Source organism: Orbicella franksi, chromosome 6 (genome assembly GCF_964199315.1).
Source record: "Orbicella franksi chromosome 6, jaOrbFran1.1, whole genome shotgun sequence".
Classification (NCBI taxonomy): Eukaryota; Metazoa; Cnidaria; class Anthozoa; order Scleractinia; family Merulinidae; genus Orbicella; species Orbicella franksi.
In genome coordinates this window covers 27,925,413-27,940,308 of record NC_138150.1, presented here as the reverse complement: position 1 = coordinate 27,940,308, position 14,896 = coordinate 27,925,413, and the positions used below count along the sequence as shown (strand labels likewise).

The 14,896-nt window shown below is 38.2% G+C and overlaps 1 protein-coding gene across 1 annotated transcript; it reads left to right on the top strand.

The window, feature by feature from the left end:
- The first annotated feature begins 603 nt into the window (after window positions 1-603).
- Window positions 604-14,187, top strand: LOC145490948 (serine/threonine-protein kinase/endoribonuclease IRE1-like). Its single transcript, XM_081470064.1, has 25 exons — window positions 604-764; window positions 877-985; window positions 3,449-3,485; window positions 3,749-3,818; window positions 4,014-4,086; window positions 4,474-4,608; window positions 4,906-4,948; window positions 5,164-5,219; window positions 5,311-5,370; window positions 6,738-6,927; window positions 7,493-7,574; window positions 7,774-8,202; window positions 8,361-8,466; window positions 8,815-8,896; window positions 9,067-9,139; window positions 9,587-9,643; window positions 9,962-10,021; window positions 10,116-10,215; window positions 10,727-10,920; window positions 11,580-11,724; window positions 11,970-12,027; window positions 12,421-12,490; window positions 12,573-12,696; window positions 12,799-12,866; window positions 13,411-14,187. Exons 1-25 carry the CDS (start codon window positions 684-686, stop codon window positions 13,582-13,584), a joined length of 2,676 nt encoding a protein of 891 aa, XP_081326190.1. The 5' UTR covers window positions 604-683; the 3' UTR covers window positions 13,585-14,187.
- Window positions 14,188-14,896: the final 709 nt, after the last annotated feature.

The window sequence follows — 14,896 nt, the reverse complement described above, 5'->3', positions numbered from 1 at the left end:
TCTTAAAGTACCCCCCGGAGGTTTAGAAACACCTTTTGTCCTGATAAGCGTCAGTGCTTTTCAGCGGGAAAATCCCATCCTTCGTTGCTTCGTTCCTTCGAGATACTAGGTACCCTATTTGCTACGATTTGCCATTATTTGCCACTATTCGCCACTATTCGCCACTATTCGAGACTGTTCGCCACTATTCGCACTAATCGCTATTCGGGACTATTCGCTGTTCGCTATTCGCGACTATTCGCTATTCGCTATTCGGGTTTTCCAGCCACCCTTTTACGAGAGGCGGGCAAAGGGGAATATAGCAGAGTCATTTTATGCGGCCTCAGAGAGAGAAACTGAGGGAGAAACACACACAGAGACACAGAGAGAGACAGAGACTATAGCAAAAAGCATTCTTAATTCATTGGAATCCCTACCCTCCTTTTTAAGAAGAGAATTTGTGAAAAAAAATTCATACAAAGAAAAAAATGAGAAGTCCTCATTTTTCGGTTGAGGAGCTTCCTCTTTCCAGTCCTTTTCAGTCTGAGCAATCCAATATGGCGACGATTTACCGAACCAATCAGATTGAACGACGTCACAGCGTCGAACGAAAATCAACTGAAAGGAACACGGATATTTACATGAAAGAGAGCAACTACAAACCTGATTTTGTTATTTCAATCAAATAATACAAGTCAGGCAGCATGAGTGGTTACACAATCTTAGGATTCTTTTGTAGTTTTATTGTGTTTCTGGCCTTGCCTTCGGCTGTGAAATCCGTAGAGGTAAACCTGAAAATCGGTATTTTATCTAGAGTTTTTCATCCCACGATCGATCCAGCCATGTTTGTCTACATGTGAATCGACCTTCAAACACGAAGATTTTTTTCCATTACAGTCTAAAACCTTGAGTGTCCCAGAATCTTTCCTGTTTATCTCCACTTTGGATGGTACAATGCATGCCGTGAAGAAACAGACTGGAGAAATAAGGTGGTCACTTAAAGAAGGTGAGAATATTTCCCCGTACTAATTGTATATTTTAAGTGAATACTAGTCTTACTATGGTACGGAAGTCGTTGCCTAAGCTTATTTTTGGCAGTGAAGTTAGGAGCATGTTTAGAAGCCATTCTGTGTTTTTCAAATCTGATTTCAATTAATTTATTGGTAGAAAGCCTAACCTTAAGCTTGAATTAATTCTGTGGAATTTTGCGATAAACTTCAGCGACCGATGACTGCAACATGATCACAAACTTTTTTCGTGGGTTGATATTTTACTGAAGGTTTATGCTTGCAAGTAAGGTATCTTCTTTCACTTCCTTATTTTTAGTGGTTTGTATTCAGATCTGTTTAAAGCTGGTATTATCGTTTGGTTTAATTAGGTTTTAAGCATTTTAAAAGAAATTCTCGATCTCTGCTTTTAAAGATCCTGGATATCTATCGAAATCTGCAAATTAACGTCATCGTTGAAATTTCGTAGTCTACGTTTCTAACAACCCATAGTCAGTTTGGAGGAGTGATAAGTTCAGATTATTGCATGAAGAATCAAGTATCCAATATCTTAAATTCGTCCAGGAGCCAAGCGAGGTGTGATGCAATATGAATTTATTATCAAATGTCCTTTTGTAATTGTTTTCCAATACATTTGCATAATCATTTATTCATTGATTAGTCTGGAAAGAAAGAAACTTAACGTTTAAATTATGTATTCATCATGAAAGCTGTCTTTTTCGAAATATCTTCCCATGTGATATAATACCATTCCAGAGGGGTTTGTTTATTTTCCAGACAGCTATTTACACAAAATCGCGATCTTGTTTAAAAGGTGCATGTTTTTTAATATCTTTAAGAGCAAAGTGACCATATTATACACACAGAAAGAATAAAAATACAGCCATTTTTTTGTCTTAATTTGAAGACAAGATATCACAAATAATAAAATTCTTCTAACACCTTTTTCCAGGCACATCAGTTAACAATGTGGATGGTGCATTTTTTGTAATTTACAAAATAGATATTTTAATAAGGTTTTATTTGACAAAAGAGTTAACTCTTCAGAGAGTCTGAAAAATTTGTTTGGATCCTTTGCTTGGGGTTTGTGTCTGTCAAGATTTACTAAAGAAGGCGTAAGCTACTTGACAATGAAATTCACTGTCACAGTTTAACTTGTAGTACTTTTGGGACTTGAAATAAGTAATATTTTGTTTTTGGTTGTGAAGGGAACTCATAAAGTCTTGGTGGTATATTATTTTGTGGTATAAATTTTTTTAACAGTTATATCGACACATGCAAGACAGTATTGGATTTGAGATTGTGTGATCCAGGTTTGAGTACTGGCTATATGGGTCTTTGTGTCGTGTTCTTGGGCTTATTATTAGCTTATTCTTCCAATGCCTTTGTACACTCTGGAATATAAACTGATTCTAGTGCACCTGAGGAAAATACTCTAGATTATATTACCCACCCTTTAAACCATGATGCAAACATCTCAAAATTAATGTTACAATGTTTGATAGAGGATAAAAAGGCAACTTGTTTTGGGCCCAGGTTTAATTAAATTCATTTTCTTGTTGTGTTTGGGGGAAAGGTTTTATTAACAATATTTCAAATTCATTTGCATGAAAATAACCACAGACTGTTCATTTGCACCTCTTAAGCATCCCTTGTTAGTGGGACTCCTTAAGTTATCTCTCCTCAGGCAACAAAAAGGTATATAACTAAAAGATATATGATATCTATTTTACCATTTAGTGTGAGAGCAGCCTCTTTGTCCATGCATCAACAGTGGTCACATTATTGTATTAATGAAATACATGTGTTGTTTCTAAGTGAAAGAGGAACAATTTAGGAATGTAGATAAAGGCACTAGAAAATAGATTATATAGGACTGTTTTTTTTTGTCATAAATCTGACTATACGGCATCTGCCAATCAAAATTCTGCCCGTCAAAATCCTACCTGTCAAACCACTTTCTTATAATTTAACGCACTGGGTTTCAATGCATTTAGGAAGCTCAAACTGTGAAAATTTCTTGTTTACATAGAATGCCTCTTCAAAATGTTTACACAAAGTATCTATACACAACTTTATGTTTAATGAGAAGTTTACAACCAAATACATTGTAGAGGGTAAAGCAAATAAAAGCAGCCTTTTAACTTGTTTCTGATATTATACAATAATATTAGCTTTAGTTAGTGACTCATTCATAATTGTCATCTGGTTGGTGACAGCAGCTGCACAATATTAATCCCAATCAACTCATCACAAAACCCATTTTTGGTAACTAAAGATAATTTATTGTCATACAGAAGGATCTCCTCATGGATAGTTCCTTAGGATACATGTAGATATATGTGTTGTTATTGTGGAGAAAACATTTACAGTGTGTATTTGATAAACAGATTTTTCAGTGCATGATTCACTGGTCTCTTGTAGGTGATACATAGTGAAATTTTATTTTTTACCTTCAACAGACGCTGTTATTCAAACACCAGTATACCTTCGCCCAGGGTAAGGGCAATCTTACTTACAGTGGAACCCCATTAATCCGGTCACCAATGGGCCACAAAAATCTTGCGGTATTAACAGGGTGGCCATATTAAAGGGGTTCTTTAAATAAGAAAATGACTGGCTGAACTTTTTTCGAGCCAGAATAAAGTGGTAAGGCGGGGCTCCACCGTACTTTGTAACAGACAGAAGGCTACTTGTAATGTATTACCGAGATTGTTGGTGCTATGTTTATCTATGGTATTGTTTTGTTTCTTTCTCTTCAGTGCAATATTCATTCCTGATCCCAAAGATGGAAGCTTGTATGCCTTTGGAAGTGCACACGATGGTCTTAAGGTATTGGCATTTTTAGTTATTGTATTCACTGTTGCAGAATAATGTTATCTTGGATCTTGCAGTGAAATGTTATTGCTAGATAGTGTCTTGGATTTATCAAAAGTTTCTTGATATTTTCAAATCATCGATTATATAGGCCATCTTGCTGATGTTGAAACTAATTTTAAATAATTATTATCTTATCATATTTTGCAGAAACTGCCCTTCACAATACCTGAACTTGTGCGAGCATCTCCCTGTCGAAGTTCAGATGGAATCCTGTACACAGGTTAAAATTATTGCGGCCTTAAATTTTAATTTGTTCATGGTCTCATTCATTCATTCCTTCCTTTGTTCCTTCCTTTGTCTGTTTTTAAGTTCTTTCATTCATACATTCAGTCAGCCAGTCCATATGTCCATTCCTCCATCCGTCCCTCCATCAGTCCATCCATCCATCCGTCGGTCCTTCCGTCTGTCAATCTGTCAGTCAGTCAGTTGGTCAGTCATGCACACATGAATGCATGCTTGCATTCATTCAAGACATTCATTCATGTGTGCATTCCGTCCCTCCTTCCTTTTTTATTTTTTTATTTGATCTGTTTTTCATTTGCAATTTGTTACCCTTAATAATTTTTCAGTCCAACACTGGTTTTATTGTGACAAACTTTTATCCCAGGCCGTAAAACAGATGTTTGGTACGCCATTGACCTGGACACTGGCATAAAACAACAAACTCTAAAGTTAGACGGAACAGAGACTGTCTGTCCAATGATGTCCAACAAGAAGGCTCCAGTATTTCTTGGAAGAACAGGTATATAAATTTACATCTAAGCTTTTAGTTTGTCCTGTTAGCATCACAGTGACTACATTGATGTACATCATGTACAACAAAACTTTTGGGACTCTACTGATTTCTAGGGTAATCAGTTAAAGAGAAGCATTTTTTTGTTTCAAGGTTAGTAGAGGGAGAAAAATAATAGGCTAGAAAATTGATCACTTATCTGAGTGTTATTTTGACTGTGTAAATTAAGAGAATGGTAATTTGCAAATACAGTGTACATGTACATATACAATATCATAATACTTACATGTATCTTTATCTTTACAGAATATACGATAACCATGTATGATAGCAAAACTAGAGAAAAGAGGTTTGTATTTAGATTTTTTGACTGCATAGATCTAGAAAATTATTTTATTTGTTTGTACACTGGTGAATTACAAGTAGACTTACGCAAGAAATAATATTCCTGACCATATTGTGTGTCTTAACTTTAAGAGTGGCCTTGATACTTCCCTTGATATTTATTTATCTCTATTCTTAGTGACAAATTATAAAAATATATTATTGTTTTTCTTATTGCAGATGGAATGCCACATTTCATGACTATTCCTCTCATCTCGCCCAAGATGTGGATTACAGTAATTATTATTGTTCACCATTCATTGTCTGTTTCACAACAACCTGCTTGACACAACATACTTTACTAACACTAAGAATCTTTTTTCCTAGACCTTCATCATTTTTGTTCTAGTTCTGATGGTTTCATGGTCACAATGGATGCATCAACAGGTGAATGTTTTCATGCATTTATCCTAAAATTATTTATTCAATTATTGACATACCAGGACTGTTTGATCAAGTTCTTACTTTTGAATTATTTCTTTGCACATTGTGGATGGATATATTGTTCAAACAATCTGTTAGGTGTTTGTGAAACCAGCCAAGGCCGTGCTTAATACCTCGCAAGCAATGAAGTTGTCTGGAAAGTGTCTTCAGTTTATGTCTGAAATGGAGTAATTTTTGTGTTGGTTCTCCTTAAAAATCAACAGGAATATTGGCATGGTAATGATTTCAAGATACTGATCATGCCTATACTAACAGTGATATATCATGAACTTTACAAAATAATATTAATAAAATTGTTTTTAATAGTACCCTTTTGTTGGTACTATGAAAGGTTGTTGGCACACAGCTAACAGATACATGTACTTCTAGTATGCTAACTCTCCCGGATTCTCTGGGAGTCTTCTGGATAGAGAGTTCAGGTGTTTTTAATATGAGGTTAGAGTAATTTTTAACTAGGTAGACAATCATACAATGATACACTAAGGTGGCTTATATATATGGGTTATTGACCAAGTGTGAGGTCAAGATGGCTGGATATTGGCCACGTTCCTTTTTTGGGTGTTTATGGACTGAGACGGAGTCAAGGTCCATAAACACACAAAAAAGGAACGAGGCCAATATCCAGCCATCTTGACCAAACAAGCTTGGTCAATAAAGTATTTATTATATGGCTTTCGGGGAAACTTTTCTTGTGGGACACGGTGGGTAGTCCCGAGCGGGCAAGATAGCTCCATCTTGCCCGCTCGGGTAGCCAATCACAGTGCAGGATTTGATTCATCTTGCCCGCTCACTGAGCTAGCCATGTAATAATAAGGAATCTTGTATTCTGTTTTAAGCTGTTCTCAAATTCATTGGAATGACTTGTTCAATGTAATGTAATTTGGAATTTGTATTAAAGTTAAACTTAAAGTTAAAGAGAGTTTATCTCCCAGTCTCCTTTATGGACCACCAAACCTCTTGGATACAAAGGAAAGTGCCCAAAGTTTAATTTTCACTCTTTTGTCTTTTTTTTTTTAAGTAATTTTTTTTAATGGGAAATTTCTGGATTTTTGATGCATTTTTGTGGTGAACAGACAGAGCACTGCTTTGAATGGCTTTTTACTAGGGTCAAGAACTCAGGGTGAAATTGGCAAACTCCAGAATTTTGATTTTTTTTAGGTTGGCAAGTCTGCTCTTGCTAAACTTTTTAGTTGATTGAGTTGTACAAACCAGTTTGTTTACCAATGCCAGAGTTTGCAGCACGAACTTGGTTTGCTGACTGAAAGACCAATGGAGTGTGCATTATCTAACTTATTGTTTTCATTTATCAGGAGAGATTTTGTGGACCAAGAATTATGGATCACCTGTGGTAGGAATCTATAAGATGGACAATGAAGCACTGTTGAAAGTCAAGGTCAATCACATAGCTAAAGAAACACTGACACATCTTATTGGTGCCAACACGTCAAGCTCTTCACATGAAAACACGTTCCTTGGTGATGGTGGAGAGATTGTTTTACAGTAAGTACAAGCCAGTAGTTAAATCATTTAAAATGGACTTAGTTATTTATACATGTATGACTTGCAAAAACATTCATTTGTCTGTTGTAGATTATTCAAGCTTGTTTTTGCACAAAATTATACTGCGGTCATTGACTCTTTTCTGGTGGATATAATCATTGTTTTTCTTTGTTGTGCAACTTGCAGTGAATCTTAGGATAGCTCTCTGACAAGAGCGTTGGCCAGGCTTGAACTCTTCCTCTACATTTTAAGCCTGACATACTAGCCAAAAACTAATAAAAATAAATGAATAAGTAACCCTCCTTTACCCTCAGTCAGTGTCTATAGCCAAAGGCTAAATTTCAGAAACCAACAAGCAGGAGGCAAATTAGGTGGCTATTTACAAATATAGCCAAGAAGTTGAACTTGTGTCTACCATGAAACAGAACCAGTTTGTGATCAGAGTGGAACTCGAACCCGCAACCTCCAGATTTCATTCTGGTGCTCTAACCATTGGGCTGTGCAGCCTCCATCAAGGCTTCAGAATTGTTGATTGCATATTTGCTATTTTATTAATACATTTTAGACCAACACTGTACATAGGAGAGCATGCTGGTGGGCTGTATGCCCTACCATCACTGGTAGAAGAAGGCTCACCATTGGTTGAGGTAAGGACCATGAGCATTGTATTAACAACAGTTGGTTAATTCTTATTTAGTAGACTCAATCTTCAGGGGAGAAGGGGATGCTATGGAGTTCTATAGTATCTCATTCACAATGTTGATGCTTTCATAAATGATGTATAGCTTGTTCTAGTGTAGCACTGACCTACTGAGCCACTAACACCCAAGTTACTTCTCACCTCAGGCGAAGGTCTTACTGATTGAAGGCCCAAAACCAGTAGTTCCTTCAACATCCCAATCAAAGGATGCAGTGTCTTCCACAGAGCCATCTGTGAACAGTTCCCCTCCAGTGCGACGGCCTGTGCAGCAGCCTAAAGTACTGGAACCCAAGGCAGCGTTGCTACTTGGACACCATCAAGTTCCACTGGTGGCCAGTCCTCAGCTGCATATTACACACATTCCCGACAAGCTGATGCCGCTGTACATGCATTATCACCATCTACCAGGCGTGAAGCTTATGCCCAAGAGAATTGACAAGCCAAGTGCAAAGGAAGAAGACAGAAGACAACAACAAGAAATGTTTGAAATGATGAAGATTCATCAGCGTCTGTTGTACACTATTATTGCCACCATTGGTATTCCTGTGGTTCTCCTGGTGGTGTTTTATATTGACGTAAGTTTTTTCACTGTTGCAGATGCTTACAAGACCGTGTGATGGAATTCATTCAGTCCAGATCACGTCTGAAATCAGGATGTCACACTTTTGAGTTGGTAGAGAATGGTTCTTTGTCACATGCAGTTTTGATTTGTTGTCTGTTCCTGTTGTTATAGAGGTCAACCAGACAGCATTCTGTGTCTTCAAGGGGCTCATCGCGTCCAGCATCATCATCACAGAGAATCGACGATCAAAAAACAGAGCCGCCGCCTGAGAACTTAAGTAAGGGAAAAATACCACAAACTTTTTCATGTTTTTACTAAATAAAGAATATTACACGGCGGCGCGAACATTTGAATTTTATTCGACGGTATTTCACCCAACCTTCCCATCATGCACCGCGCGCATGTCGCATTGATTGTGTTGTCCACTGTTTTTTCTATGGCATGGTATAAAATAGTTATGCAATGGTCTCTCGTGGTATACCGCAAAAATACAAGTGACTCGTAGGATATTCTATGGTATGCCACTCGAAAGTGTTGCATAACTAGTGTTTAGTTTGCAGTAACAGTACGTACAGTTTGTTAGTTTTCTGGTGAGCCATTCTCATCTTCTTATCTTTGACAACAGATAATTTCGTGTCTGTGGGCAAGATTTCCTTCTCGCTAAAAGATGTGCTTGGTCGTGGTTGTGAAGGAACAGTTGTTTACAAGTAAGTTATCCTCATCTCAATCTTGCTAAATGTATTTGTAAAATTTTGACTTGCAAAATTCCGCGGGGAAGCACTGGAGTTTGTGTCAAGTTCTTTAACATCCTTAGCGTTTGGTTTTATCAAAGTTGTGCTGAACTTTTGTGTTGATATCTTGTTGTTGTTGTTTTCAGGGGTAATTTTGACGGCCGCGATGCAGCAGTGAAACGTATTCTACCGGAATGTTTCAGCTTTGCCGATAGAGAGGTATTAAATTTTCAGCAATTCTTTTGTTGTTTCCGTATCTGAATTTTTTCAGAGCGGACGCAAAGAAGCTATTCAATTAAAGGGGCTAACTCACAGTATTTTGAGTTATTTTGGCCGCGTACATAATGTACATAATTACCTTTAAATTGAAGGAAACCCGAAAATAGCAGTTTACTAAGATAGAAAAACACCAAAGAGATAATAATAAACCATAAAGGAACAAGGATGGTTAAGGATGGACAAGATTCACACTGATTACAAACGACGACCTTGAAAAATTCAGGGAAACTTTTCAAGATGCACAAACCGTGACTTGGCTCCTTTAAATTGGCTTGTCACATTTTGTTCTGTTTTAAAATACGTTTGAGAGTCAGTTTTAGAAATGTTTAGATGATCGTTGTTTGGGGAATTATTGGCCGAGGTTTATTTGGTGGTGTTTTATTTCAGGTCGATCTTCTACGAGAATCGGATGCGCATCCAAATGTTATCAGGTATTTCTGCACGGTAAGTCAGTTTTATGGCAAAAATTTCATTCTGATGACGTAGAGAACCCTATGGTCCCTCTGATTGGTTGTTACTTGCGCGCGAAAATATCAAAACGAAGCAGCAGCCAATCACAGACTTCTCACGGATCTCTCTTAAATAGCAGACAGCAGAAATTTAGGCCGAAAAATTGAGGGAGGCTTCGAATTAAGGTCCTGTCTATATGTGGCACACTCGACAAATATCTTTTGGACGTATTTAACTCAAGAACCTGGTAGCAATTACATTCGAAGGCTGTGTGGTGATGTGATGGTTAATGAGCTTTTTTTATCATTTTAGGAAGAGGATCAGCAGTTTCGGTATATTGCACTGGAATTATGCGAGGCTACTCTCCAAGAGGTACAAAGAAAGCATTCTGAATGAATTCCTTCACATATGTTCTTACCAAACTATTGTGTATTAATTTGATGGGTTTTTTTTGTTTTGTTTTCAGTATGTGGAAGATCCAACATTTGATCGTCATGGGCTCACTCCAGTAACTGTACTGAATCAAGCGATGTCAGGACTTTCCCATCTTCATTCCCTTAATATTGGTAAAATGAACTTTTTCTTTGAGGATTGTGTTAATGAAAATAAATTTCAAGACAGAAGGAAGATATCACTCGAGAGTAAACACGACTATCATACCATTTGCCCCTGGACTTTTCTCGTACATTACTTGCAAAAAATTTGGGCCCATTTTACTTTCGGACCAAAAAAGTGTCGGAAAATAAAACCGTCCGAAATTTTTAAGGGTCCAAAATATTTAGAATACAGCATAAATTAAGTAGCTCCAAAGCTCTTGGTTTTCTTTATGAGGCGAACTCTAGTTGAGACACTGCTCAAGATACGTAACGGCTTGATAGAATTTGTGTTACTTTTACCTCGGTATATATATCTAAAACCTTGACGGTGCGGTAAAACTATCATTTTTAGAGGTAAAAAGTGTCCGAAAATTAAACTTTCGAAATTGTAACGTCCCAATTGTTTTGCAAGTAATGTAATGATGTCAATAATCTATTTTTTTATTTTTATTTCTCTCTAAAAAGTTTAATTTGCTTTCAGTTCATCGCGACATTAAACCTCACAATGTGCTGATTTCAAAGCGAAGTGCAAGCGGCGAAGTGAAAGCAATGATATCGGACTTTGGACTTTGTAAGAAGCTGGCGTACGGTCGCAACTCGGTCACGTGTCAAACAGGTGCTATAGGCACAGACGGCTGGATAGCTCCAGAGATGTTCAAGCCAGACAACAAAATGGTAATGCCATGTTTTTCCTTTTTTATCGACCTATAAAAAATATAAATGCTTTCAATCATTGTTGTTGAACGGATTATTCCTCAACAGAAGTGAATCGGGTATCAGAGTCCGTCCACACTACTCCAGGAAAATTGAAAAACGGCGTTTTCACTCTGAAAACGCATCAAATGATTTCCGTCCACACTACACCGGAGAAATTAGAAAACGGCGTTTTCACTCTAAAAACGCATCAAATGTTTTCCATCTACACTACGCCGGAGAAATTTAAAAACGCGACAATCACCGGTCATTCTGGATTTGTGTTTGAAGAAAACTCGGTCAGGGAAATCACGTGATTATCGCGATGGCATCGTTTTCGAAAAGCTCCGTTTTCAAAATGTGTCCTGTTCACACTAAGACGCAAAGCCAGCGTTTTCACATTCCTCACGTTTGAAGAGCGTTTTCGAAAAGCTCTGTTTTCGTGACGGATAAGTGTGGACGGTAGGCCTAACCGTAGAAACAAAGCTGCGTTTTTAAATTTATCCCGCGTAGTGTGAACGGGGCTCTCAATGGGCTATCGTTTCTTATGAAGAATGAATGAACCATTAGAAAAGTTTTTAAACAGTCCTTCCTTAGCGCGTTTTTGTATTTTTAATTTGTTTGTATTTTTTCTACCCCAGAATCGTTCCGTAGATATCTTCTCGTGTGGCTGTGTGTTTTATTACGTGTTGAGTGGAGGACGTCATCCATTTGGAGATCAATACAGACGACAAGCTAACATACTAGCGGGAGATTACGATATGGAGAAGATCATCAATTCAGAATGTAAGAAGCTGTACCTGTTTAACAAGTTTATTTGACAATAGCGATCGATTGGCTTATCATAGAAAGTATAGCTTGAGAATCTCGTCTTTGCTTTTGTTCGTTTCGAAACTTACCGCACCCAAATTACATAAATTTACTGTTCCGGGCTCGGTATTTGGTAACTGTAATTTTGTCCAACGACGCGTTCCTTACACGAGGACATTTTGACGAATATTAATAATACAATGCATAATTTGCTTTCACAGTAGTGACAGAAGTAAGAGACTTAATAAAAATGATGTTAAATCCTTGTCCTTCAGAAAGGTAAGTTTATTTTTGCTTTCGAGTCAGCGAGTGTCTTGTTATCGAAGATCGAATGAGTTTTTGGGCGTTGCTAGGCAGCATGACATCCCATTACGTACCTCTGTGGTAACAAGTTGTATCAACTTTCGGCCCGCGAGGGTCGTTTCTGATTGGACAATAACAGTTGGAAATTTTCAGGCACGCGCATTACTCGATTCAAAACTGTTCACCTGGTACAACTCTTGACGGAAACGTTGGAAAGTTTTAACACTTGTACGATGAACGTCCTACCCTTAAGTGAAATTAAATGAGGTGTTATTTAAGTCACAAGTGGTCGGTGCTCAACTTCTACAAGCCTTATAAGTCGTTCAACTGGTGTGATTGAACACTAAATAACTTACTCTTTCTTTACAGGCCTTCAGCGAAAGCAATCCTCAAACATCCATTCTTCTGGAATAGAGAAAAACAGCTGGCATTCTTTCAGGTAATAATTAAAAGGAGGCTTTTTTCCGTCGTAGTCTGTTATAAACGCTTGAAAAGAGCTCAAAATCTTATTGTATTTTCAGGACGTAAGTGACCGCATTGAAAAAGAGGACGAAGAATCAGACCTGCTATTGTCATTACAGAAAGATTCCATCCCTGTGGTGCGAGGGGACTGGAAAGTACACTTGGGAAGCGAATTGCAAGAAGGTGAGTACAGGAAAGAGACCTGGAACTAAGAGTGTATCTCCAGGCGGGTATTTTATGTGTTACTTTTAATTTTTAATCTCCCTTTAATTTCTTGTTTTACAGATCTTCGCAGATTTAGGACGTACAAAGGTTCTCATGTCAGAGATCTTCTACGTGCCATGCGAAACAAGGTAATTATAAAAATCTGTCAGTGCAGCTCAATTTCGATTTTAAATCAGCTGAGTCTGCATGTCGTCTCTCTCCTGTCAGCGGCTGCCTTAGTTGAGCTTTTCCCCAGTTCCCAGTTTCTTTCTAAGCGCGGCGCTGTTTTGACACTTTAAAGTATCTGACAGGTTACAATCGTATTTATAGCCTGATTTGTCCCATGTAACTTGACTTTTGGCTGTCCTTTCCGAGAAAAAGAAAGAAAGAAAGAAATAACAAGACGCGGTACCTTTCGTTTGGTAAATCAGCCAGTGACCGATGCTATCTCGGTGATCTCAAGGCGCGTTTGCGTTAGGTGCTTAGAACACCGACAAGGAAACCCCGTCAATGTCAAGGGGACCTGTCCGAGTCTCTTTTTGGGTCATAAAACTGTGGTGGCTATGGCAAAGAAGTTTCTCAGAAGAAAAAGTAGCTCATGCTAAGTCCTCACACAGCTGCCGAGTGTTTAGAGATGAACTTCTTGCAGTTGATGTTAATTCTTCTGATGTCTCGTTTTGTTCATTTTGACAGAAACACCACTACCGTGAACTTCCAGATCACGTGAAAAAAGCTTTAGGCTCGGTTCCTGATGGATACATGCGTTATTTCAGCTCTCGCTATCCTCGTCTTCTCATGCACACTTACTACGCTATGGCGTCTTGTAAAAGCGAGCCTGTGTTTCAGACGTATTACTTTCAAGACTAAAACACCCTTCTGGAGGCTTGAACTCAGTCCAGTGTGATTGGCACCTGGCAAGCTATGTCCTGAAGGCCTCTTCGTGACGCCTGAATTCCTCCTCTATGTAGGAACTTGTACAAGAAGGCACTTTAAGGACTTGGAAGAATTGTCCTACTTTGCAGGGTCCGTGCATATCGTGACCGTACTGGATTGTTCCTCAAAAGATCGACTGTGCTGGTCATCAATTTGTCATTGACCTGGCGTTACACGTAACTTCAATTGTGTGACACTTTCGTTGAATCAGACGATCCATTTACCAATATTACAAAAATATTTTCGAGAAAAGAGTTAAATTAAAAAAAATTAACGCGAATGTCCTCGTCTCTACTCTCCCAACGAAACTGCAGGGAGAAAAAAAAAACATACATAGATCAGTTTATTTATTGCCAGGTTAACTTCACCATTGTACATATTTTAGTGACAATCGTACAAAACGTTTTGTAATTTTAGAATTAAAACACGTCCATCCACAATATAAAATAAATTAAAACCAAAATAAAGTAAAAACAGAGTTTTGTTAAAGTACAAATTTTCAATAAAAGATCTACATGATGAACATGAGTTTTAAAATGAGTGTGTTTTTTCAGTGGTCGATTCACTACAAAGTGAAAGATTATGGAGCAAGGTGAAGACCTACTAAGTTCTGAGAGCTGCCGACACAAATGGTTGGACCAAGTGATGGACTTGTGGGCACAGCAAGCAGTGCACGTCATCTGGGACAGGTTTCAAGGGGAAAATTAAATTCCTACACGCCCCAAGCTGGAGGGTACATCAGAAACTGTCAGGGGGTGACGCTGGCATGATCTTTGGAAATAATGCACTGGAATGCGCAAACATGTATTTTTCATTGCCTTATGTTGCCGTACCCACCCTCCGAGGAAAAACGTTAGGGGGTGTTCTAGCCCTGAAAACCCACCCACCCACCCCCCTAACCTCCGAGGACAAACGGAAGGAAGGTATAGCTGTATCGAGCGGTGGGTACAGCTACATGTAAGCATCATAGATCATTATCATGGACTTTCTTCTGTCACTGGCCGATTCCATGCTGATGACGCGACTCTACAGAGATTCGTGTGGGTCGGTGGAAGGCTGTTACTTGCGCGTTGTTTGTTACTTGCAAAGCAAAGCTAACCAGATACAACTTCGATCTCAGAAGAGCTAAGCTGAGCGAGTAGAAGGGAATTGTTTTGCCTCAAACAGTATAGTGCTAAATTTATCCTTCTATACTTACTTTTAGCAAGTAGTAATAATCCAAGGTTTCTAAACCAGCACTTGTTCA